At 41.2% G+C, this 23,876-nt stretch overlaps 1 protein-coding gene across 2 annotated transcripts in view; it reads right to left on the reverse strand.

Moving 5' to 3' along the window:
- Positions 1 to 145: 145 nt before the first annotated feature.
- The window catches only part of mettl24 (methyltransferase like 24), a 54,766-nt gene continuing 31,035 nt past the window's right edge, over positions 146 to 23,876 (reverse strand). Inside the window, exons 2-5 of one of the 2 annotated variants that reach the window (XM_054747970.2) lie at positions 18,117 to 18,215; positions 12,065 to 12,198; positions 4,435 to 4,660; positions 146 to 517 (exon numbers count right to left, since the gene is read on the reverse strand). In XM_054747970.2, the coding sequence (XP_054603945.2) occupies positions 185 to 517; positions 4,435 to 4,660; positions 12,065 to 12,198; positions 18,117 to 18,215 (792 nt within the window). In that variant the 3' untranslated portion in view covers positions 146 to 184. Of the gene's footprint in view, positions 518 to 4,434; positions 4,661 to 12,064; positions 12,199 to 18,116; positions 18,219 to 23,876 lie in introns of both variants that reach the window. The other variant, XM_054747969.2, reaches the window with a different exon arrangement.

Consider the following 23,876-nt stretch of genomic DNA (forward strand, 5'->3'; position numbering starts at 1 on the left):
GAAACACTGAGTCTCTGGAGGCAATTAGCCTGCCCCACTGCACAGCAGGGGTCATTACGGGCCAGGAGAGGACGAACAGCAGGAGCACTGAGCTTAGTAAAAATAAAAATGGTCATGCCATAATGAAGGGCAGCTTCATTCCAAAACTATTAGCATTTTTATTAAAATGATCAATTTCTTGTATTTATCTGGTATCCTTAATGGTTTTCCACCGTGTGTTAACCCAGCTCAGCGTGTAAGAGCTGCTTGCGTTCAGAATATTCTTCTGCAGAAAGAGATGAGGTTTGGCCGAGTCACTGTGAACGTGAAAGAGGTGGAAGTCGGCTCGTTCAAGTTCTTTAAGCAGGCTAAACCAGAACCGCACCACCGACGGGTCATCACCGCCCACCTCGAAGCCCGCCCAGTGCAGGTGAAGCTCCAACAACAGCTGACCCACGGAGTCCAGGATCCCTTCGAGGACCAAATTCTCCAGAATCTTCCACTCTGCACTCTCCATGTCTGCTTTTAGAACATCCACCTAAAACAAGAAAGATGTTTTTTTTTAGAGCATCTTATTTTGGTTTTGGCTATTGCAGCATATTAGAATAACCCTGAAGCTAAGAGGTGTTGAATGCAAAAGCTATTAAAAGATGTAAACGAGTTCGTGAAGCTTGGCTTTAGTGTGTTGATGATGGATTGAGCTAAATCACAGCTTGACAAGGCTTGCTGTGACAGAATAGGGAGGAATTTCTTCCTAAGATTAATGTTAATACCACCCTGAGGTCACATTTATGTAGATAGACTCAAAGGTAAATGCATATTTTTAGGATCTTGACTTTTTTCACCTGACTGCTTAAACTTTTACATTTTTAATTTGAAACATTTTGTGCCCTGGAGGCTCACCAAGGCTCTTTTTCACCTTAAATCATCTAATGGGAGATTAAGACATTAACACGAATAAAGTTAGATAACTTTGTTTTTAAGATGACCATCTCTTAAGTAATTTTCAGTCATGGTTAATATTTGTGGAGAATATCTGACAATGGCCTCAGAGACGGTGAAGGATTCAGACGAAAGACTTTTAGCTTAGCAAGCCTTGGAACTCTAATTTTTAATTTTTTTAGTAAATGCTAAAAGCTTTCAAATAAACTGTTCTGTAGGATAGATCTGCAACCTTCATGTATTTAGATTAATAGAATAGACTACCCTAAAATTACAAGTTTATGTTTCAGTGACTTTTAAAAAGAAGCAACATATTGTTTTTTAAACTTTAGGCTAGACCATTAACATTGATCTCAGTGATTGTTGAGTTAAAAACGTGACCAGTTTCATATTTGACACCACTGATGACCAAAAACCACACTTGATAGTTTTGTGCAGTGGGGGAGCTCTTAACCTGCTTTGCAGCTGTTAGCTGTTATGCTAGAGGTTAGCATTTTAAGCATCATGGCGGAGCCTGGAAGTAAAAGTAAGAGAGTAACGTCTTTGGAGGTGACGCAAAATGCTGAAACCGGAGTGAAAATTGGCGTGGCTAAAGGAGGCTACAAAATCACGGACTGATAGTGACCTGGCTCTGTTGTTACTAGACTTGTAAGTGATAATATGTTTTGTTCAACAGTGTGGATCTTTTTACTTTGTTATTTATTTTTTTGTATTTGTTGGTTCGTGTTAGTGTTAGCTCATTGTTAGCGCTAACTATAGTAGGCTGTTGCAGGCACAGACATATACGTAGACACCCTGTGGACTAGCACTAACTATTGGAGCTAGTGTAGCAGAAGGTCGCCATCTTGCATGGGTCTCCATTCGCCACCACTGCATTTTTTCTACTGAAGAAGGTGCTTACCCAACTAAAAAACACATTTTATTATGCTTTTTCACAAATCAAACATATGGTATGGCATACTAGTTAAAAAATAAATGTTATTAAATAAAATAAATTAAAATATAAAATCCTAACAGGTAGGCAAAAAAAATGTCAGGTGGCTGTTGCAACCGTAAGCTGCACAAAAAATGGGCATAGTTGCTCCCTCTGTGTTTACTCCAGTTGGGTTTCTAATGTGTTGGAGATTGAGGAACCCACCCAATATGGCGACAATGCAGTTACACTCTCCAGCGACCAATAGGGTGTCAACGTATTCATGTCTGTGGTTGCAGTGGTTGTTCACGGCTGTTGTAATTCCACTTTCAACCAATAGGGCAGAGAAGCAGGAAACTGCTCTGTGTGACTTTAACATTTTACTGTTAACTACAAAATAAATAAATGATACATTTTTGTATCAGCTTTCTGGCAAAAATCACTTGTCCAATGGACGTTTATTTTTCTTTAAATAAGATCCGGCTTAATGCAAGTGACATTTGTGGTGGGCCCGCTGTCTCATCTGGTCACCAGAGCTCCATAAATGAGTCATTTTTTTATTCAACCCAGAAAAAACATGTGCACAAATGCATATGTTGACCTTTTGGAATAACTGCTTACATCCTGTCTCAGAGCACAAGCTTTTGAGAAGAAACTGTTCTGCTGCTGCCTCCTCCATGTGCTCCTCTGGCACACAGAGTACCCACACTAAAACCCCATTATGAGGTTGTGCATCTAAAGCAGGTGAGTACTGTCATCTATGAAACAGTTCACAAGCCCACACATACTCTAAGGACTGCACACATTTTTCTAAGCATCTTTGGTCACCAGAAAACCTTTTTTTTAAATATCAGTACAAAGTTTGTAGATTTCTTAATTCATGGGAACATTTGGAAAGGATCTTTTGTTATTTCCTGAGCTTGAACTGCTGAGCTGCTTCAGTCATTATTAAAATGAGCTGCTTTAGCAGAGCAGCTAACTCCTCCACAGGTGTTCATTTTGAATCGTGACCACTCGTCAAAACAGCTTAGCTAAAAGTGGTGCAAGCTTCAGTGGTTGTACTAAATCAGAATCAGAATGGGAATTTAAATAGAATTATTTCAGCTGTAATAAAATCTTTAGTCACTCTTGGATGGATCTTAAACTGAATTTGTTTCCTGTCGTGATAGAAAAACCAAGCGAGGAGAAGACATCCTGCTGGGTTGAGTGACGTTAAACGTGTTCATTGGTGTGCATGCTTCAGTGGGCTTGGCGTGTGTAAAACTAATCATGAATGCAGATTCTTCTCTGACTAGGATGGACTAGAAACTCGGAGAGCCTAGAAGAGTTGCCAACTCCTTTCTTCCGGCTCTTGGAGAGTGCAGATGCTTTTTTCCTCTTCTCCTCCCTATCTTACTCTCGAGGCTCTTTGTCTGTCTTTGGGTGCACGGCTGCTTCTGCATTTTTTCTGGAAACTGGAAACTGAAATTACTAAAGTGGATCTGGTCAGCTGGTCACTTAAGGCGATTGATAAAAAATTTTCAACGATGAGAACGGGACAAGGGGCTCCCGGTTGTCCCTCTGGGACAGACCCAGCTGGTCATATCATGGACTCCTGGAAACAGTGGAAGCTGATTTGCCTCTCTCAGCTGTCTGTAGAGGATTCTGAAGACGTTTGGATATTCGTCGTTTTGGTGTCGGGATTCCCGCTGTTTTGGCCTGAGCGGTTACCTGGCTTACCGGAAAATTAACGAGCTGTCGACGAATATTGGCGCTCTCCCCGAGCTCAGGGATGGATTACACCGCGCTGTGAATTCACAGACTCACATAATTGTCTAGATGAATCGTAAGCTTGGACCTTTGGCTGAGATTCATGCTTTGGCACAAAAGATGGATGCCATCAAGGAGAGAGTGGACGAATCAGCACGGATTGGGATAGATTAATGTCCATTATTGGGATTTTGAGAGGTTGAAGACCAGCGGAACTCTAAGACAGAGAGGAAATTATCTCTGTCTGGCCCCAAAACAATTTCTAATCTGAATCTGGTGCCCGTGAGCCTGTAAGGCTGCAACGAATACTTCCCCCTCAGAAGGAATGTGGAATGCTGCCGCTGCTATGGCAACTCTGTCTCCTATCCCAACCTGGGCAGGACTGTGGGCTGTGAAGGCCGCTGAATCGTTCCAGGAGTCACTGTGCCCTCCAAACCTCAACAACCTCCTTCCCCTGCCCAGACTGAGGTGGCATGCGCTTCTTATCGTGGTTGCAGGAACTGACGTGCGGAGAGTCCCAAACCCACCACCCCACCTAGTGGACACTTGTGTTGTGTGATGTCTGAAGTCTGTTGCATATCTGTCTGAGGTGGGGTTTTTTGCATTGCAAAGCTGCCCTCCCTGTGGAGGGTAACTCTGAAGTGCCTTTTTTTTCCTCCACCTGAACCAATCCTCGTAACCCTCTGATCTCTATTACGGTAGCGCGACTCGTGTTGCGAATGACCGCAGTCACCAATTCTTGTCATGTGTCTATGTATGACTGATCTCAGAATTGTGTGCACTGAAACTCTAATTTCCCTCTGGGATTAATAAAGTATCTTTGAATTTGAGTAGAATTAACTGCTGCTTACGTTCCTGTGGCCAAAATTGTTAAAGATGGTGGCGAGCTTCTTGGTGTTTGGATGCTGGTGCTTGTGGACGACGGATGGGTTGGGATCCCTCCAGTGCAAGGAGAGACGATGGAACCACATTTTAGCTTTCTGCATGTGAAGCTGCTCCAGGCTCGGATCGAAGCAGTGGACTTCGCATCCTGATCCGGAGAGAAAGCGCTCCAGTGACTTGTTGTCCACTCCCAACCTGAAACCCTCGCAAGACAAGAAAGTCTGGGTCACCGCACGTGGACAGCTTGTGCACAATTTAACACAAGAAATGTAAACATTCATGACCTTAAACAAGTCATCCATGCTGAAAAGCCCTCCGATGTAGCCCAATTTAAACAAATCTGTTATGAAGAGTTGGACAGAAGGCCTCTACAATGACATCAGAGGCTCATCACCAGTTGTTGCACAAAAAGTTTGCCATGAGAATCAACCCTTCTTATTATATTAGTGAAACCATGCACTTTAAAATGGACTTGTTTATTAAGATGACTAATAATCTCATTCTCTGGCCCACAGTGAGGGTTCCTGTCAAAAAGAAAACTGCAAATGTGTGAAAACTCATTTAAAATATCAGACAGGGATAAGTTAATGCAGAACTGTAGCTTTTTGATTAAATAAGTTCTCGCCTTCTGAAAATGAGATGTGATGCACACAGATGCGGTAGACTTCACTTGTTCTCATGCTTCTCTGATGATTTTCATGTATTCATCTCATAATTTCTTCAAACTACCTGATGTTTGAATAAATCTCACGCAGTCCTCTGTCCTTTTATGTCCCTTCAACATCGCCCCTAGTTGCTGCTCTCTCCCTTCACATATTCCACAGTTTTCTCATTGTTCTTCCTTTTTGAATAGAATTTTTTATTTATGAAGCTCCTTCCTGCCTCCAGTCAACGAGGCCCAAGGTGCTGTGCATAATGCAGAGACACCTAAAAACAACGTAAAAGCAACATTCCAGTAAAATGAAAGCATAAAAACACCAAAAACAAACAATAAAAGAATAAAAAGCAATAAGTCCAAAGAGCAGTCAGATAAAACATTAAAAACATGAATAAAACTAAAAAAGTAGTCTACAATAAAGCTTTATTCTGGCTTTGAAAATGGGATGTGAACTGTTTTATCTCAGATGGAAGCTGGGTCCAGAGACTAGGACCCATAACTGAAAAAGCACAATCACCCCCTAAACTTGAGTTTTGACTGAGGAACCACTAAAGGGTCACGCCGAGCCGAGATCCTGCAGCAATGTAACGGGTTCACAAGTGAGGTTAAATATTGTTCCGCTGATGCAGGCAGAGTTAAAACCAAAGACCCAGATTTCAAGCAGAGTGAGATATTTCACTGGTAACCAGTCCAAGGCAGCCAGCGTTCTGTCCAATCACCATACGTTGTCAGATCGGCATATGTGTATTACAGCATATATCTATTTTACTGCACGTCTGTCAGCCAAGCATATGCTGTCGGATTATCATACTTTTTTTTTTTGTTGTTGTATGACATTGTGATGGGCCAGCTTACCTGTCAGATCATCATACACTTTGTTTTAGCATCCGTATGACATCCTGACTTGTCAGTTTAATATATTTTTACCCTCTCAGGCTCAAAATAAGTTTTGATAAAAGAACGAACAACTGAGACCTTCAGGGGTACTTCTGAGTTAAAAAATGCTCATGAAATACGTGTGTGGAGTAACCAGGTAGGTAGGTTTTAACGCAGCAAATCTGCAACACCTGCCTCCAAAGGGTTAAAGCTTTTTTTCCCCTAAAAGTTTAAACAAAAGTAAACCATTATGAACATAATTAACAAACATTTTCCTTGTACTTTGCTCCTCAGAAGGTGTCTGTTTTTTGTGCACATAATCTGTATGCTGCTCTGATATGTATGGTAGTCTGTCAGAACACTGGCATCCAGGAAATTGCAATAGTCCAGTCTACACATGATAAAAGTGTAACAATTTCCAGCTCCTGTTTTGTCAGGATCAACTTATTCTTGGCTAAGTGTCTCAACTGGAAATAAATAAATAATTAATGAACAACTGAATTCACCTGCACATCAAATTTTAAAGCGGGGTGTAATTTGACAGCCAAATCTGTTAGTAAAGATTTGATGTAGGGAGGAGCATTAAAAGGTCCAACCGTGGGGCTGGTGGTTATTTGACTAATTAACGATTATTTCTGTTTTGCCCTCATTGAGAGCCAGAAAAGTAGACGGCATCCAGAGAGTCACTTCCTGGCTGCAGTCCACCTACTGCCGTACGTTACCCTGAGATCCCTGCTGAACTGGCAAATAAAGCTGACAATCATCAGCATAAAGACGGATGCTAATGTTGTGGTTTTTAATAGAAGTCCTAGAGGAAAAAGTTCAAGCTTTTCTCTCCAAATTCCCCTCACCTCTCATCCATGCTGTGACTTTACCCTGCATGACAGTAAGGAAGCATTTCTTTTTAAAGATGAGAATTTTGGTCCCCGAATGCATCCTGCTTGCAGTATGATGAGTAGATGTGAGGGATTCGGATGCAAACGTGTTTCTTTTTGCAACTCTAAATATTTCATTGACTGTTTGCGATTCTCTGGGGAGAATCAGTGCAGCGACTTGGCTGATGACAGGCCTTATACCAGAGGTGTGTTTGAGAGGAAAATCTATTTCTAACATTGAGCAATTTGTTGTAGAAACAACACGAGAAGACATTTTTGTGCATGTGGTGGCTGCTCACAAACACCCAAAGGTCTTAATCAACCAGTGAGCTTCGAATCTGCCTGTCATCACACTGTCTGGAAGCTGTAAACCTTTCGAAGGAGGACTTGTAAACTAGTTAACAAGCACCAAGTGTCAGGTTCTACTTTTTGCCCTTACTGCATGTCAGACAGACGCTACAGCTCAAATTCCCTTTTCTCCCTGAAACCACAGTCTCTGCCTTCTCACATTAGCATATGCATGGTCCATTTATGATGAAGTGCAGGTATTTTTATTTTCCCTACTGTGCTTTAGCCTACATAAGTGTTCTAAATTTGAATCGGCATGGCCTTCAGTCTGCTAGGAAGGTTGTGGACCAATTTCAAAGAGCTTCCATTGCTCATGCCGGTTCAAGACAAGTCGGTTGTTGTCCAGGAAAAAGAGGAGGAAGCTAATGACAGCTTGTGTGATCTTTGAAGTGCTAAATAGAACGGAAAATCAAAGAAAGGTATTCCCTTCTCTATATCAGTGCAAAAGTGTTGACATAGGTGGAAAACAGTCCCTTCATGACGCTACAATGTTTTCCATTTTAAATGATAAAAAGTCTGTTCACGAGAGAGGGAAAGATGGAACGTGTGATCGATAGGCAGATTGGTACTGCACCTGCAGTGATGCGGGCATTGTTGGCCTGTCGTGGTGAAGGGAGAGCTGAGCTCGAAGGCAAAAGTGAAGCTCTAGATCTACCAATCTACGTTCCAACTCTCACCAATGGTCATAAGCTTTGGGTAGTGACCGAAAGAATGAGATCACGGATACAAGTGGCCGAAACGAGTTTTATCCACAGGGTGTCTGGGCTCTCCCATAGCGGTAGGGAAGTTCGTAGGAGGGGAGTTTCGGAGTAGATTTGCTGCTCCTCCACATCGAGAGGAGCCAGTTGAGGTGGCTTCTGGTTAGAATCCCTGCTGGACGCCTCCCTGGTGAGGTTCTCTGGGCACGTCAACCAGAAGGCCCAGGACACACTTGAGGGAACGTGTTTCTCGGACTGGCCAGGGAGCACTTTGGGATCCCCCTGGAAGAGCTGGCCCAGGTGGCTGGGGAGAGGGAAGTCTGGGCCTCCCTGCTTAGGCTGCTGCCCCTGTGAGCCGACTCTGGATAAGCGGGTGAAGATGGACGATGAAAGGCCTAGTGTTTTAAAAGAAAACCATTTTCTACTTAAACATTTAAACAAAAATAAGTTATTCTTATCTAAGTGGGGGAAATCTGTCTCAGTCGGTCCATCTGCTTAAACAAAACCCAGAGGGATGGCACTTTGCTCTTCTGTTGTCTTTAAGTTGACCAAACATGAACTCCTCTGATGTAGCTGGAAGCTGCTGGTTTTTCATTTGCGTCCAGAGATTTAGTCGGTGGTGCTATGGTAACCGGATAAACCAGCATTCCTTACTTCATGCAATGATTTGATTCAGTCTTTCTTGTTAACATTCTGTGTTTATAGCCCTAGAATTTGTTTAGGTTCCTGTTTAAGAAACTTAGGTGTCATTTAGAATAAAATAAGACATGGAGGAAACGAGCTTGAGGAAAAACCAAACTCTTACTTTATGTATGTGTGGACCCTTTTTGTAAACCTTTTCTGTTATTTTCCACAAATTAAACCCTGAGGAGTTTCACTCATTTTCTTTCTCAAGCAGAGTGTAAAAAAAAGTTTATTTTCAGTTTCTGGTCCTCATGTGAACCAGGCTTTAATTAGAACAGGGCTTTCTTTAGTGTTTTCTGCTGCTTATTTGCTTCTTTTAAAATATTAAATAAAATTCTGAAAATTACTAAACCATGTGACTCCAAAGGAGATGGTATTGACATGTGCATCGCTACATTAAACACTGATACGCCTCCACATACATTTTAGATAGGAAAAAGGTGGATAACTGGGTTTTCGTGTACTAAAACATCCAGAAACTACTCTGCTTCACATGCAACAAGCAACAAACCAATCAGAGAGCAGCTGCTCATCGTGCCCGGGCAAATCTGTCCACGCCTCGTTAAACAGGAAGCAAATGAGCTGGATCTGCACATGGAGTGGACTTGCTCAGTAGCTAAACATAGACACTCCTAACAGGGTTTTGCCTTTTTTCTCTTATGTTTGAAATCTCACAAAAATATGCACGTCGAATTTTGGGTGTGCATCCTTGTCAAGTGGTATTAGTCAGTGACTGTGATGCTTGACCAATCAGGAAGCCTGAAACATCAGTGCACCAACCCCTGCTGACACTCTCAGCACACCTGTGCTTTTCTCTCAACAGTCAGTCTAATAAGCTTTCTGCCTGCAGAGAAAAGAAATCCTTTTATACCTCTGCTAACCCGTGGCATGGTGGGAGAAACAATGGCACCAACAGGCCAAGCTGATCTGCAGCATACTGAGACTGATTGTATCTCAAGGTTCAAGAAGGTCAAATACCTCGATAATCTGGTTTATTTAACTTTAGAGAAATTGTGCTCCCATTATAATTTTCCATTATAATGACATTTAAGGATTGTCTTTACATTGATTATTACTTATAACCCCAAATCATTCATTGGATAAATAACCATTAGCTTTTAAACTAAGCCTGACAAGGACTTTGCCACAACAATTCATAGGTTTATTGGTGAGGGCGATGACCTACTACATATTCTGAGAAATGAAAGAGTTATGTTGGTTCAGGTAAAATCGTGATATTAATGTTGAATGTGATCTGTTAATACTATGGTGTGTCAAGAAAACAGTAAAAACTGATATAGATAATTTCCGATAATGCATTTTAATGCCAATATCCATCAATAATCTCAGATATCCCTACAGAATACCCAAGTCCAGTTGCAGTTTCCAATGCTAATCTGATAGATTATATTTGGTAACCACAATACAAAGAAATACAGTTTAGAATATTTACTACTGATCACTAAAATTCAGCTTTTTGAGAACAACTCCCGAGGCGTTTATACGAATGTTGACTATATTTGAATTTTGTCATTAAAGACAGTTCATTGATTTTCATGAGGCTATTAGCAAACACGGCTCACACATTGATAACGTAATGAATGAATTGTGATTTAAACATCATGAAATGAAAATGCTTTTGTTTGTCAGTACAATCAGCAGGGCGCCACAGGGAATTAAACCCTGCTTCATTAGAGAGTACCATTACTAGTATATTTTACTGTTTTTGTTGACGAGAAAAAGGAAAACCTGCATCAACGGGAAGATGTAGGAAAAATAAACCTTTACAAACGAATTTAGGCCTGATTCACGAGGAGCTACTTTTGGGGAGTTTTTTAATGTTCTCAGTTTGAAATTATTGGGTGGTGTTTTTAATTCTAAAACATATTTTAGTGTGTCTGATTTTTTCCCTTTTACTGGGTGAGAAACTATTGCTATTAACTGTTACTTTTGTAAGCGTTTTGATTTACCATGGCTAAATAATTAGCAAAAACTTTGGAAATGTTCTCATTTTGGGTGTGTACATGTCTCCATCTGCCAGACCAGTTAAAACTCCTACGTACTTCATGTGTAGCCACATATTCTTCTTCACCAGAGGAAATGGTCTCTTGATTAGGAGCGTGCATCCTCACAAATAATACATCAAAACTACCGGCTTGACTGAGGAAAAAGTGATATGTCACAACTTTGGGGTGATCCCCCAAATGTTACACAAATATCATGATATTGGGTTTTTCCCCCCAACATCACCCGCAGGACCCTTTTTAAAATTTCCTCAGGAATTTTCTAGTTAAGGGACCTGCAGCTGCAGCAAGCAGGGCCCTTGTTGTTATGCACCGGGTGGAAATTTGACATTAATCGCCTTTATTCTTCTGCGGACGTTAATGTGGCTCCAACAGCAGCGTGCACCCCCACAAATTACACATCAGAATGAGGGGCTTGGCCGTGGGAGGTCTGCTGTTACTTTTCTAAACGATCCGATTTCTCATAGCAAAATAATTAGCAAAAAACTTTGAAAAATGTCTCAGTTTGGGGCAGATTGAGCTACCCTTTCAAACCTTTTTTACATTTGCATTAGCATTGTCTTGTGCTAGGTGGCAGGTCCATCCATCCATCCATCCATCCATCCATCCATCCATCCAACCATCCATCCATCCATCCATCCATCCATCCATCCATCCATCCATCCATCCATCCAACCATCCATCCATCCATCCATCCATCCATCCATCCATCCGTCCGTCCATCCATCCATCCATCCATCCATCCATCCATCCATCCATCTTTTGAACCCGCTTAGTCCACATAGGGTCGCGAGGGGGCTGGTGCCTGTCTCCAGCAGTCAACGGGCAAGTAGGCGGGGTACACCCCGGACAGAGAGCCAGCCCATCGCAGAGGTGGCAGGTCCCTTTTTAAAAATTCTTCAGGATATTTCTAGTTATTCCTCATCGCTAACGTGTAAGCGCCATATGCGCCCCCTAGTGGAGTAATGTTGAGCTCATATTTTCATGCATTTTTTTCCTTTGAAAAGGGATCCAGCTGGCCGCATGGAACCCCTTAGCAGACTGGGTTTGGCCCATGGGACATATATTTGACACCCTTGCATTAGATATTTTACCAACAGACATGACTTAGATCGAGGAAGTTGTTAGCAAAGTCTAAAAAAAATATCCCAGTAGTGCTCTGCCAAGACCCCTCAGGTTTTAGTCTAATATCTGAATGGTTTAGTAATTTTCTATGTATGTAAATGTTTTTGTTGTTTCAGACAAACTGAATGCAGTGTACTCCAAAAGAAAATCAGAAGTAGCTGTACATTTGATTATTAATTTCTGAGAAAGAAATCTCATCTGTCTGGTGGTTTGTGCGATACTTTGCTAACCACCACACACAGGCACCAAAAAAGAAAAAAACATTATCTCCAAATGTAATGTTCTGTCTGCATCAGACTGTACTCACTCACCCAAAGGAGTAGACCCTGCAGTGCTTGTTCTGTATTCTGTGTATCAGGCTGTGCTTCGGGTCCAGACACACGGCCCAGTCACCAGAGGACAGGTCTGCTGCATCCTCCTTAATAGCCAAGGAATCACACGGCACCTAAGCACACGAAAACACAACATACACATGTAACAGTAGCTGTTTTGAGATTGTTTTGGTTGAGAAATTAGTTTCACTGAGTTGTGACTATTGAGTCTAACATAAAAGATCTGCGAGTGCTCAGCAGGAGAAGATTCTTCAAAAATTCAAATCTTCTTACTGAGCCATTGCATAAGTCATGAAGAGAACAGCAGAGTTTTTGGTTATGCATAAAAGATTGGTTCTGCATTGCTGTTGTTGTGTGTGTGAGTGTACGCGTGTGTGTGTGTGTATGAGCGAGAGCTAACTGAGTCCTTGTTGAGCTTCAAACAGCTGGTTTGACTCTGATTTGTCCTGGTTGGATGAGCAAAATCAAAGCTATTTTACCACTGAAAAGCTACAGGACTTGACCCTCAGCTAGAACGAGTTTGACCTCCAGTGTTAGAACACATTAAGTTGAATATTCAACACGACAAACAGCTGGAGGCAAAGCACTGGGGGCAACTTGCACACAGATAAAACAAACATACGACAAAAACAAAAATATTGCTATTTGGTTTTCCTGAAAATTATTCAAAAAGAGGCCGAATGATGAAGAAACACTTTAGAGAAATTATAAATATATTAGAAAATCTGGCTTCTTGGAAAAAAATGTCAGGGACGATGCAGACTTTTACATCTACTAAGAAAGTGCTTGTTTTTGTGTTACATATAACCAAATGTGTTCATTACTACTGTTTAGCACAGGGGTCAATGCTCAGAATTTTGCAGTCGGATTTCTTTGATCTATGTCAGCGTCTGTTTGCAGAAAGATGAACAATATTGACCCAGACATGATGCAATAAGCCATTGTTATTACTGTATATAGTATAATATCATTAAAGCACAAACACAAGAGCAGGTGTGTATTTTAGTGCTCCTCTGCTCTCCATTGTGTCATTAGTCTTAAGTCCACACGGTTTTTGCAGGGATAAATGGCTAAAAACGAGTGATTGGTGCTTCCTCATGACAGCCTCGTAGAAAATCACATCTATTATTCACTTTAAAATCAGCATTTATAGCACGCACATTGTTTCCGCAGCTTTAAGAAAGCTTTCTGTATGAATCTGACTCCAAACACTGATGAAGGTATAAGCCTGGTAAAGCGCTGGTTGCACAACAATTATTGGGATCATGCAGAGTTGTCGCAACATTAAAAAAAAACGTTCATATTTGAACATTGCTCTGTTATGTTTGTTATGTCAGAATGCAACTAACACTAAAATGCTCTCAGCTGATGACTGTTGCGACACTGAAATTAACTTCATCAAGGTGAATGGCAGATCGGCCGTTACCATGGGGCACCGTTTGTAAAGCAAAAAGAAAATTAAATGTTGTTGTTTTTTAAAAACTTTTACTTATTTAGAAAATTAAATTGCTATTTCATGATAAATAAACAAGAATGCAATGTTGATGACCATCATATTAATGTTTAAAATATTTATTTAAAGTCAAATCTAAATGTGTAAAGTTGTATCTGTATTTGTTGGGGGGGTGGGGTACAGTGATCCCTCGCTACTTCGCGGTTCGTTTATTGCGGATTCATGACTTCGCGGATTTTTTCTTTGGAGCCTTATTCAAGGGAAATTCGCAGATTTGCGGTATTTTTCACCGATTCGCGGTATTTTTCTATGCGAAATATCAAGAAATTCCTGTTTTTTTTCATCAATTTAATCATAAAATACACTTTTTGTAATAAAACTATAAAAAAACAAGTAAAAATACAGTACTATGTAAAGGGAGGGTCTGAATACTGAATACGTACCTGTTAAATAAATACTGTAAATATGGTGTCCCTACTTCGCGGATTTTCACCTATCACGGCCAGGTCTGGAACGCATCTACCGTGATAAACGAGGGATCACCGGTATTTGTATTTGAGTAAAACTCAAAATGATTTGGTACCTCCGGTGGGGTGGGGAGTGCAGACGGACAGTACGGGGGGTTGTTAGTGACAGTAATTAATGCTTTCGGTGCATCAACCTATTGTCTAAATTAGCGAGCTAACAACGCTACATACGCAGAGCGAATATGAGAACACCCAACTGCAGGTGTCAATGACGCAACGTAAGGGAATAATCTCCCGATAAAATTCCGCTTCCCAAAAGTTAGAAACTACCTCCGGAATCCAGTTAAGAAAGGAAAAGCTGCAGTGAAGCAGCCAGGCCTCTCTGTTGCTGTGGAGCACTCGGTGTCACCCACCCTCAACAAATGTGTTGGTTTTATTCTGAGTATTTATATTTAAAATTGTACCGTCAGACTCACTTCTAATGTATGTAATAGGATTACGGCCACTAAAAATAAGAAAAAATGTCTTCGTCTTCGTCATCTTCGTCTTCCTCCGCTTATCCGGGTCCGGGTCGCAGGGGCAGCATCCCAATTAGGGAGCTCCAGGCCGTCCTCTCCCCGGCCTTGTCCACCAGCTCCTCCGGCAGGACCCCAAGGCGTTCCCGGACCAGATTGGAGATGTAACCTCTCCAACGTGTCCTGGGTCGACCCGGGGGCCTCCTGCCGGCAGGACATGCCCGAAACACCTCCCCGGGGAGGCGTCCAGGAGGCATCCTGACCAGATGCCCAAACCACCTCAACTGGCTCCTTTCGATCCGGAGGAGCAGCGGTTCTACTCCGAGTCCCTCCCGAATGTCCGAGCTCCTCACCCTATCTCCGACTTTAATATCAGAATTCTTTTTTCTTCTTCTCAGAATTCCTTTATGCAAATGGGAAGCAGATTCAGTGACAGATGTGTACATACTCCGGTTATCTTTGTGTATTTAGATTGCATAGTAAACGCTTACTTTAACTTTATTCATTTCATAGTAATTAAAACATAATTAGGGTTTCACTTTGCAAGTATAGATTTTCTTTCAAAAACATTATTATGTGAAGCTAAATTTGGACAAATTCAGCTGTATTTTTATTTCTATTTATTTATTTTTTGGGGCTATATTATTTTCCAATCGACTCCTCATATCTTCTACGCATTTCGGTTTAAGATGTTGAAACACTTCTGAACTACATGTGTGTATGCGTGCATGGAAGATGCTGGCTGCCAGTGATTGGACAGTCATGTCACTGGCCGTCTCTATGTGGGAACACTTCCACCAGACACCGTGTCAGTCAGCATTACAGCCGAGGATGCTGTGATTCCCACACAGACTCCTTCCAGCCTCGCCTGTCACTGTCACTGATGGACAGTTTCCCTTTCACTGCTTCCCACAAACACACACCATCTTCCTGCCTGTTCTTGTCCTTGTCCCTTCTGTTCTCTCTCTCTCTCTCTCTCTCTCTCTCTCTCTCTCTCTCTCTCTCTCTCTCTCTCTCTCTCTCTCTCTCTCTCTCTCTCTCTCTCTCTCTCTCTCACACACACACACACACACATACAAAGTCATTACGAGCCGAAGCTTCACTTTGTAAGAGACACATGGTGATGCTCAGTCATTTGGAGCAGAGGACTCTTTGTTCTGCTGCGTGGTGAGAAAGGAAAACAGATAAGATGCAGATTTATCCCCAAGCCAGTTTCATTATAGAACCAAAGCACACGCGGTACGTTACAAAAACAACCCCAGACTATTTTTCAGACAATGCAAACTAAACTCCCTCTGTGGGTGTATGATGGGAATGACACTCTCTGTCCCTTAATATTTCATCTTTAAATTATGACGCAGAACATCTCAATCGACTCGCAGTAATTAATGCTGAAACAAACCAAGAAGCAAAACCATCGCAGTGCATCGATTTGGTCAGAACAGATCTGCTGTGAGGTCCATCTGTGTTGTAATCAATAGAATAATGAATTATACAGCGCCGATGAGCAGAACTAACGCTCTTCCTGAGTGGAATGTAAATAAGATCCAAGTCTATTTTAATGATGGGCTCAGAGATATGACTTCATTCTGTTGTTTCTAAAGTGGACTCTAAGGGTTCTGTTTTGGAAATTAGTCTTTTCTGAATGATTTCTGTAACTCAGGCCCTGTCCACACGTAGCTGGGGATCTGCCAAAACGTAGATATTTTTCTATGTTTTGGCCTGTCATCCACACAAAAACGGAGTTTTTTCACACAAAAACGGATCTTTTTAAAAACTCCGGCCAAAGTGAAGATCTGCGTTTTCTCCGTTTTGGGTATCTGCGTGTGGACAGACAAAACCGGAGTTTTAAGGTCCGCAACGTCACTTTCCGCGACAAAAAAATGCTGACATCACGTGTGCGACCTGTGTTTACACTAGCCGGCGTCATGGATGCCCTCAGAGCTGCGCTCTGTCACTACCCGATCCATCAATTGTCCAAGCGCTTTCTACTTGTTTGTTTTTGCAAGTGGAATTACTGCTCCTTGTGGAAGACCACAGACAAAGGACGAGGTTAAGAACGGGGGAAGTACTGCTGCCTACAGGTCTGGCATGTCCTTAACAACGTATTTATCCGGGTACGTGTGGACAGAGTTTGCTTTTAAAACGCGGTGGTGTGGATGCAAGTTTTTGGAGGGGCGGATATTAGTTTTTAAAAAACCCCGGCTACGTGTGGACTAGGCCTCAATGAGACATGTACACCTGTTGAAGGATATTTCAGCTTACCCCTACACTCCTCCACTCTGTCTGGAGGCATCCTTCCACACTGCTTGACATAGATTCGCATTAAACACAGAGCTGACATGTTTGGCCAAAAACCTGAAGCTTTGTCTCATTTTTCCATTGGACATCTTCCCCAGAAGCTTGCTTGCTTTTTCTTAAATTCCAGTCATGATTAGCTTTTAACAAGGGTGTCTACTGTTGGCCGAGAAACATAGACCTTCCAGCATGTCTTGGGGTCTTCCTTTCCCGCTGTGCAAAGACCTAGTTAGGACATCCTACACACGTGGTCTGGACCTCTGAACCCAAAATAGACATGTCCATGCAACATTGGCTGTTTGCAAGGTTGGTTCTCCTCCCAGTTGGGGGTGCCCAGAAAATCTCACCAGGGAGGCGTCCAGGACGCATCCTAACCAGATGCCACTTCAACTGGCTCCTCTTGATATGGAGGAGCAGCGGGTCTACTCCAGCCCCTCCCGGATGATCGAGCTTCTCACCCTATCTCAAGGAAAACCCCGACACCCTGTAGATAGAAAACTCATTTTGGCCGCTTGAATCTGCAATCTCATTCATTCGCTCACTACCCAAAGCTCGTGAGCATCGGTGAGGGTTGGATTGTAGGTTGACCGGTAAATCTCTCTTCACCACGACGGACCGGTACAACGCCCGCATCACTGCAGACGCAGCACCAATCCGTCTATCAATCTTGCGTTCCATCTTCCTCTCGTTCGTTGTGAACAAGACCCCAAGATACTTAAACTTCTCCAATTGTGGTAGGATCACATCCCTGACCGGGAGAAGGCATTCGACCCTTTTCCAACTCAAGGACTGTCTTTCTGATTTGTTGAGAAGCAGTCATGTCCGTCTATCGTTCTTATTCAGTGTGGCACACACCCAGAAACCAAACAGCACTGTGACTACATTTACCTTTTAAATAGGAATGACTGTGATCCTTTTTAGAGGACATACCTTTGAGCAGTTAGCATTCTGTGTTTGTTGGTCAGGATACTTAGATATCCAAGCAATAGTTTTTTTTTTAACTTAAAAAAAACTCTGCAAAAGACTTGAGGACTATCTAGGTTCAGCTTTTGTTTTAAAAAGAAAATTCCTAATGTCTCTGACAATGAAATGTGCTTTTTTTTAACAACCACATCTTGAGACGTGATTTCAAGAAAGTTTCAGTATTATATCCCGTTCAATTGCAATTATGTAAACATGTAAGTAAAGATTGAGGAGTAATCTACATCCTCTTATTGGCAGCATAGTGGCGAGATAACATTTAATTATTAAAAACATTGTATACAACTGAAGCAGAGTGTGTTTAAATGATGACTCACTTGTAAGGTTGTGATATAGCTGAGGAACCTTTTGGCTTCATCCTCCAGAGCTCGGCTCTCGCTGGCCCACGGCTGCAGATCTATATGCCACCGTGGCGCCTGCTGTTGAACACACACACACACACACACACACACACACACACACACACACACACACACACACACACACACACACACACACACACACACACACACACACACACACACACACACACACACACACACACACACACACACATAATATTTACAAAGCAGGATGCAACATAAATCATGATTACATAACTTGGAAGTAGGACACTTGCAGGAATTTTAAGTGCAAAAGCAACAATGCAGAGGGAACTTTACTCTTTTCAGCATTATAACTCACTTGTCCTGATGGAACTGGGTCACAATGTGCTCTGTGGAGACTTAAAAAATACTTTACTGCATGCACTGTAGTGACAAACCTCTGCAGTTATTTCACAATGTTCTTTTGGTGAAATGACAGATGCAGTTTATTTATTTATTTAAATATATTCTGTGATTGAAGATGCAGGGTAAATGAGAAATTATGACAAGCTAAGTTTTCCTGTGTGAAAACATCAGCTGCCTGTTGCCTGTAATGAAATTCCTGAAACCTGGCAAGCTCATTTTCATGGCCCGCTTCATTTCTGCTGGAATGTGCTTGCTCGTGATTAGAGCAGAGGCTGAGCAAACTTTGGGAAGAGAAGGAAGCGAGGTTTGGGATGGTGAATAAGTTGCTTACACAGTCATTTTTTGAGGTAAACACCCAGGCTGAGAGTGCATTAGCAGTTAGGTAGGGCTTTTCCTCTGTGGTTTGGTGATTCCCTGGGATGCTCCCCTCTGCAGAAGTAATGTTTGAGCACAGCTCTCTTCTTATTTGTCTGAGCAATTCTTCTCTGTGGCTGTCTCCAAGTTTCTGTCCTCCACCACCTCCCTCACCCATGGTGTCCTACAAGGTTCTGTGTTTGAGCCTCTACTGTTCCCCCTCTATCTGCTCCCTCTTCGGCCATCCTGAGTTCTTTTAATAATTTACGACCATCTTTATGCAGATGACATCCATCTGTACATCTCCTTGAAGCCCCTCTGGATTTTTTTCTAGGGAGCCGTTATATAAAAGATTTTTACTTCGTTTCTTTTTAGATTTCCGATCTGGCTTTAAAAGACTGTTTCTCTTGCTCAGTGTTTCCCCATGTTTACACTCCTGTTTCTGATCCCTATAGTGCAGCATTTAAGACATTCTTTTGTTTATAAACCAATGTACTAATCCTGACTGCAAAATTATGAAACATAACATTATTTTCAGGATTTGACCAAAAATAGTTACAACTCCATTCTTTCTCTTTGCAAGATTATCTTATTTCAAAACTCTATCATCAAAGACATCAGGCGATGTGCAACCCTTCAAAAGAAATGCCTTTTGTTATTTTATTTGACTCTCAGTAACTGAAGATATGAGCACAAAGGTGTTTCAAAACCACGTGACATTAATCTATAATCACCTCGAGTGCGCATAAACTTGGCTGATTTATTATTTGACAGCACCATATGTGTCATTTCCTCCTCCAGTGATGCTGATCTGGGAGCTGCCAACACACAGAGCCAGCTGCTCCAGAATTAATAGTTGCAGAGCTTTAGCCACCATTCAGGTTTTTTGGCATTGAGCCTTAAATCGATCTGTGGTCTGTCAAAACATCGGAACACTTGCCATCAATTTTCTTCGTCTTTCTCTCCATCAGTACTGCCCTCCTCTTCTGCCTCGTCACTCTCATCCCTGCTAAAAACTTTCTATTTTCTATATATAAATATATATATAAATATATATTTATTTTATATTATAAGCAATTGATTCAATATGATATGACTCCTGATTTTGTTGAATCAAATCTGTTAGAGTATTACAAAAAAAAAGTAACTTAAAATTAAGGAAAGTTGAGCTGAAATGCTTACATCAAAGAATGTGGCTACTGAATCAGCAAGAAAGCAAGTTAAGATCCAAATTCCGTCTATCCATTCATTTACTACCGATATTCCAAGGTCAGGCCATGATTATGATAACAGGAAGCGCTGATTTCTCTCTCCCTGGCATCACGCTTTACCTCCTGGAGAATCCCAGTGTGATCCCAGACTAGATAGGCTATTTAAAGGTGTAGATCACTGAAAAAAACAATGTTTTAAAGGATTTTTTCTGATTACACTCGGTCACTCTTGAGTTTTTCTTGCAGGCTGAACATGAAAATCTTCCACACCTATCTCCTGCAATAGCTTCTGATAGAAAATAGACGGTAAAACTTTAGAACTTGAAAAGCCTGACAGATCTACATCACACTGTCACTTAACATTCATGGACTCACCCATTTTGACCCGTGACGGGGAAGGCTGTTGTTGGTTAAGCGTCCAGGAATCAGCAGAGTATGTCTCGACTAGCAGAAGCTAACTGTTAGCATTAGCAACTTCACCACACAGCAGAACTTCTTGAGGCTTGTGTTATTCGTGGAGATAAAACATCAATGTTGCAAAGCAAATAGTCAGTGAGTCACGTTGCTCTTATGCAATCTGAGGTGAGATGTCCAATAATCAGGAAATAAGACTCCAAATCCTTTCGTTTGAAGCTACTTTCTCTTCCAGCTGACTTGTATTTCCTCAAATAGGCGTATCTGAGCTTTTTTTTTTTTTTTTTTTTTTTTTACCCCAGAGTAAGACTTCTAAGGCATTCATTCTTACTAGAGACCACTGCAACTGAAGTGATTAAATGAATGAACCACATTTTTGAGCCTGGTAAACCTCCAGAACAAGGACACCAGGAAGTGCTTAAACCATTTCAGGTGACTCCTTTAAATGAGGAAAAGAGGTTTGAGCTTTCCCTAAATGACCGAGCTCCTTGCCTAATCCCAAAGGCCAAGCTTGGACACCTTACTTAGGAAACTTATTTCAACCTTTTGTATTCAGAATGTCCGACCACCACTCATAAACTAGATAGCAAGAGATCACTCCACTTTTTTGGCTAAGAAACCAGCCTTAGACCTGGAGAAGCTGACTCTCATCTCAGTTGGGATATCTCCAAAGTACACTGAAGAACAAGAGTCAAGGACGTCGAGAGATTTTCAACCCAGGCACTCTCCTCTCCCTGACTATGCCTTGAGATCTTGTGCATGAACACTATAAATAGCTATAAATAGCTCTTGTTTCGGTTGGAGTTAGCCCGTGAAGCCCTTATGTGGGACTCCACCACCACCCCACAAACATCCTCCGAGGACACAACCTTCTTTATGACCCTCTAAGCAACTTCACAAGGGTGATGAACCAGTCCAGGTTGTAGATCTGTGATTTTTTTTTCATCCCATCAGTAACTTATCAGGAAGCCTAGCTAGGAAAAAAAGAGAAACTACAACACCAGCTACAAACACCATTGCTCTGCAGCAACCGCAGCAAAGTCAAAGAATACTGCAGACCTTTCGTGTCGATCTGAGACTCCATTTACAGGTAGACAAATAACGTGTACCTGTCTGCATCCCAGGAGCTCTGAAATCTCCCACAGCTCTCCATTTCTGAGCTGCCCTCTTCATCAGAGTCCTCGCTGGGTTGCTCAGCTGTCAGGCCTCATACATCACCACGGTATAAGTTGGAGCTGGACTGCTGATCCGAGGGCAGTTTTCTGGGACAACAGACTCTTTCGGAGGTTGCAGTGTGCAGATGAGCTGCTGCAAAAGGAGTTTATAATACTTCTGAGATTACAATAAGAGTTTTCTATCTTTCTTCAAAGAAAACGTACCCTGCATGTATCAGATTGACTTTTAAACCCGTTTTATTTAGTTGTGTAGTTCTCTTAAAGATAACGGAGCCATTGTTGTTCCAGCAGCTCATTTGTTAAATGCATGTGTCTAAGCATGACTTACACAGCGTGTGTTTATGAGCTTTTGCTAAGTGCTGAATTATCAGCGAGCAGTGAGAGATTAGTGTTGAGCCTTCAGTCAAGCAGAAGCAAGTCATCATCACCTTAGGGATGAAAACGGTAAGCAGTGTTAACAACTGTTTAAATCCCAATTGCCTATTTTTGCTCATTTTAAATATAGTTTTAAAACATTTTCTAAATGCTTTTTTATATTTTTACATTTTTTTTTGTTTTTGTGAAGCGCCTCGTGATTTTTATCTTGAGAGGCGCTATAGAAATAATATTTTCTTCTTCTTCTTCTGTAATCCCGTGACATTAGATTTATTCAGATTCTCTAAACATGAAAGTTTCCATAAATGGCAGAAGCACACAAAACTCTTAATGAAGGCAGCAAAATATTAGTGCTTTTAGAACGTAAGGGTGCTGAAAAGATACCAAAAATGTCTGCTGGAGTGCTTTTAATAAACTGAAGTAGGTTTAAGTCACAGGTAATTTGGAAATGGGTTTGAGATTTAGTCAGACATTGGAAGTGTCAGGAATTTAGTATGGATTGGAAGTGACGAGACGATTCCAAATATTTGCCAGACTTTAAACGAAACATTTGAAAAAAGATGAGCGGTAGAGAAATGTGTCAAACAGTAAGCGCTGATGCAGCTGAAGAAGCTGTAACGTCAGTTAAAGAGTCAAGAAATAAACTTCAGCTGAAAATCCTAAAAGTTCAAATACTTAGTAACAGAACTTTTATTTTTATAGGGCAGCAATTGCAAAAGTAATGCATCAGTCCTGTTTAGCACCTGATAACTAGAATAAAGTATACTAATAAAATTTACACTAGATTTAATTGTGCAAAAAACATCCGTATGTTAAAATATTAGACTAAACCATAGCATTAAAAATAATTATTCCAATTACATTTAAATATAAATTGTTTACATGTAAACACTTTGAATCAATCCTCAGTATACAAAGTTTACATCTAAATATTGGAATCTAATTGTGAATCTAGTGGTTTTAAGGTAAAAATTTATTGAACATTCAAATTCAGTTCAATTGAGTTGAGTGGAATTATTTTATCAAAAGTGGGGTTAAAGAGATCTCAAATTAGAAATCAGATTAGTGCATAGATTGAGATTTTAAATATGTTTACATTCATAAAATAAAATGTGAATCGAAGTATTTGGGTTTATACATGTAACGGAATGAAATGACCGTTTTTTTCCCCTCCACTGCACAGGACTAGTCTGCATGAGAGACAGTCTCAAGGTCTCATGCATTCCTTCTAACCTGCTTATTTTCTGCCCAACAGAAGAATGAAGAATGAACTCTTTTCTTTTAATTAATCAAATAACTCTATTTTAATAAAGCTAATCCATCAAAGTGTTCGTCAATAAATAAGATGTGACCAATCTGTGAAATCAAAATATTAATTACTTTAGTATAATCCTACAGAATGTAAAGGTACTATGACTTTATTTCACGTAGCGTTAAAAAGACATGCCACATTACTTTCACTGATCCAGTCAGAATCTGACAGATCTGACGAAGGCGTGGTTTTGATGGTGTTTGGTAAAATGTGTCAATTTTTCATTCGACCATAAACCAAAACATCTGAAGTATAAAACTATTCCGTCATCTCTAACGCCAGTTCAAAGCGTTCTAGAGAAAGCTTCGGAGTGGCCAATCCTGAACTCTCCTCTTTAACCGGATGAACAACGACAAGCTGGAAAATTCATTTTTGTTCCAACTGCTGTTTCTTTCAAAATAAAAGCTGAACCATCAAGACCCAGGCTCAGGTCTCACCAGACGCCAACAAATTGTCGTGACCCGGAAGTATCTCACAGACTGGTCTGGTTGGCAACCGCTGCTTT

The sequence above is a fragment of the Nothobranchius furzeri genome, chromosome 2 (genome assembly GCF_043380555.1).
Source record: "Nothobranchius furzeri strain GRZ-AD chromosome 2, NfurGRZ-RIMD1, whole genome shotgun sequence".
NCBI lineage: Eukaryota > Metazoa > Chordata > Actinopteri > Cyprinodontiformes > Nothobranchiidae > Nothobranchius > Nothobranchius furzeri.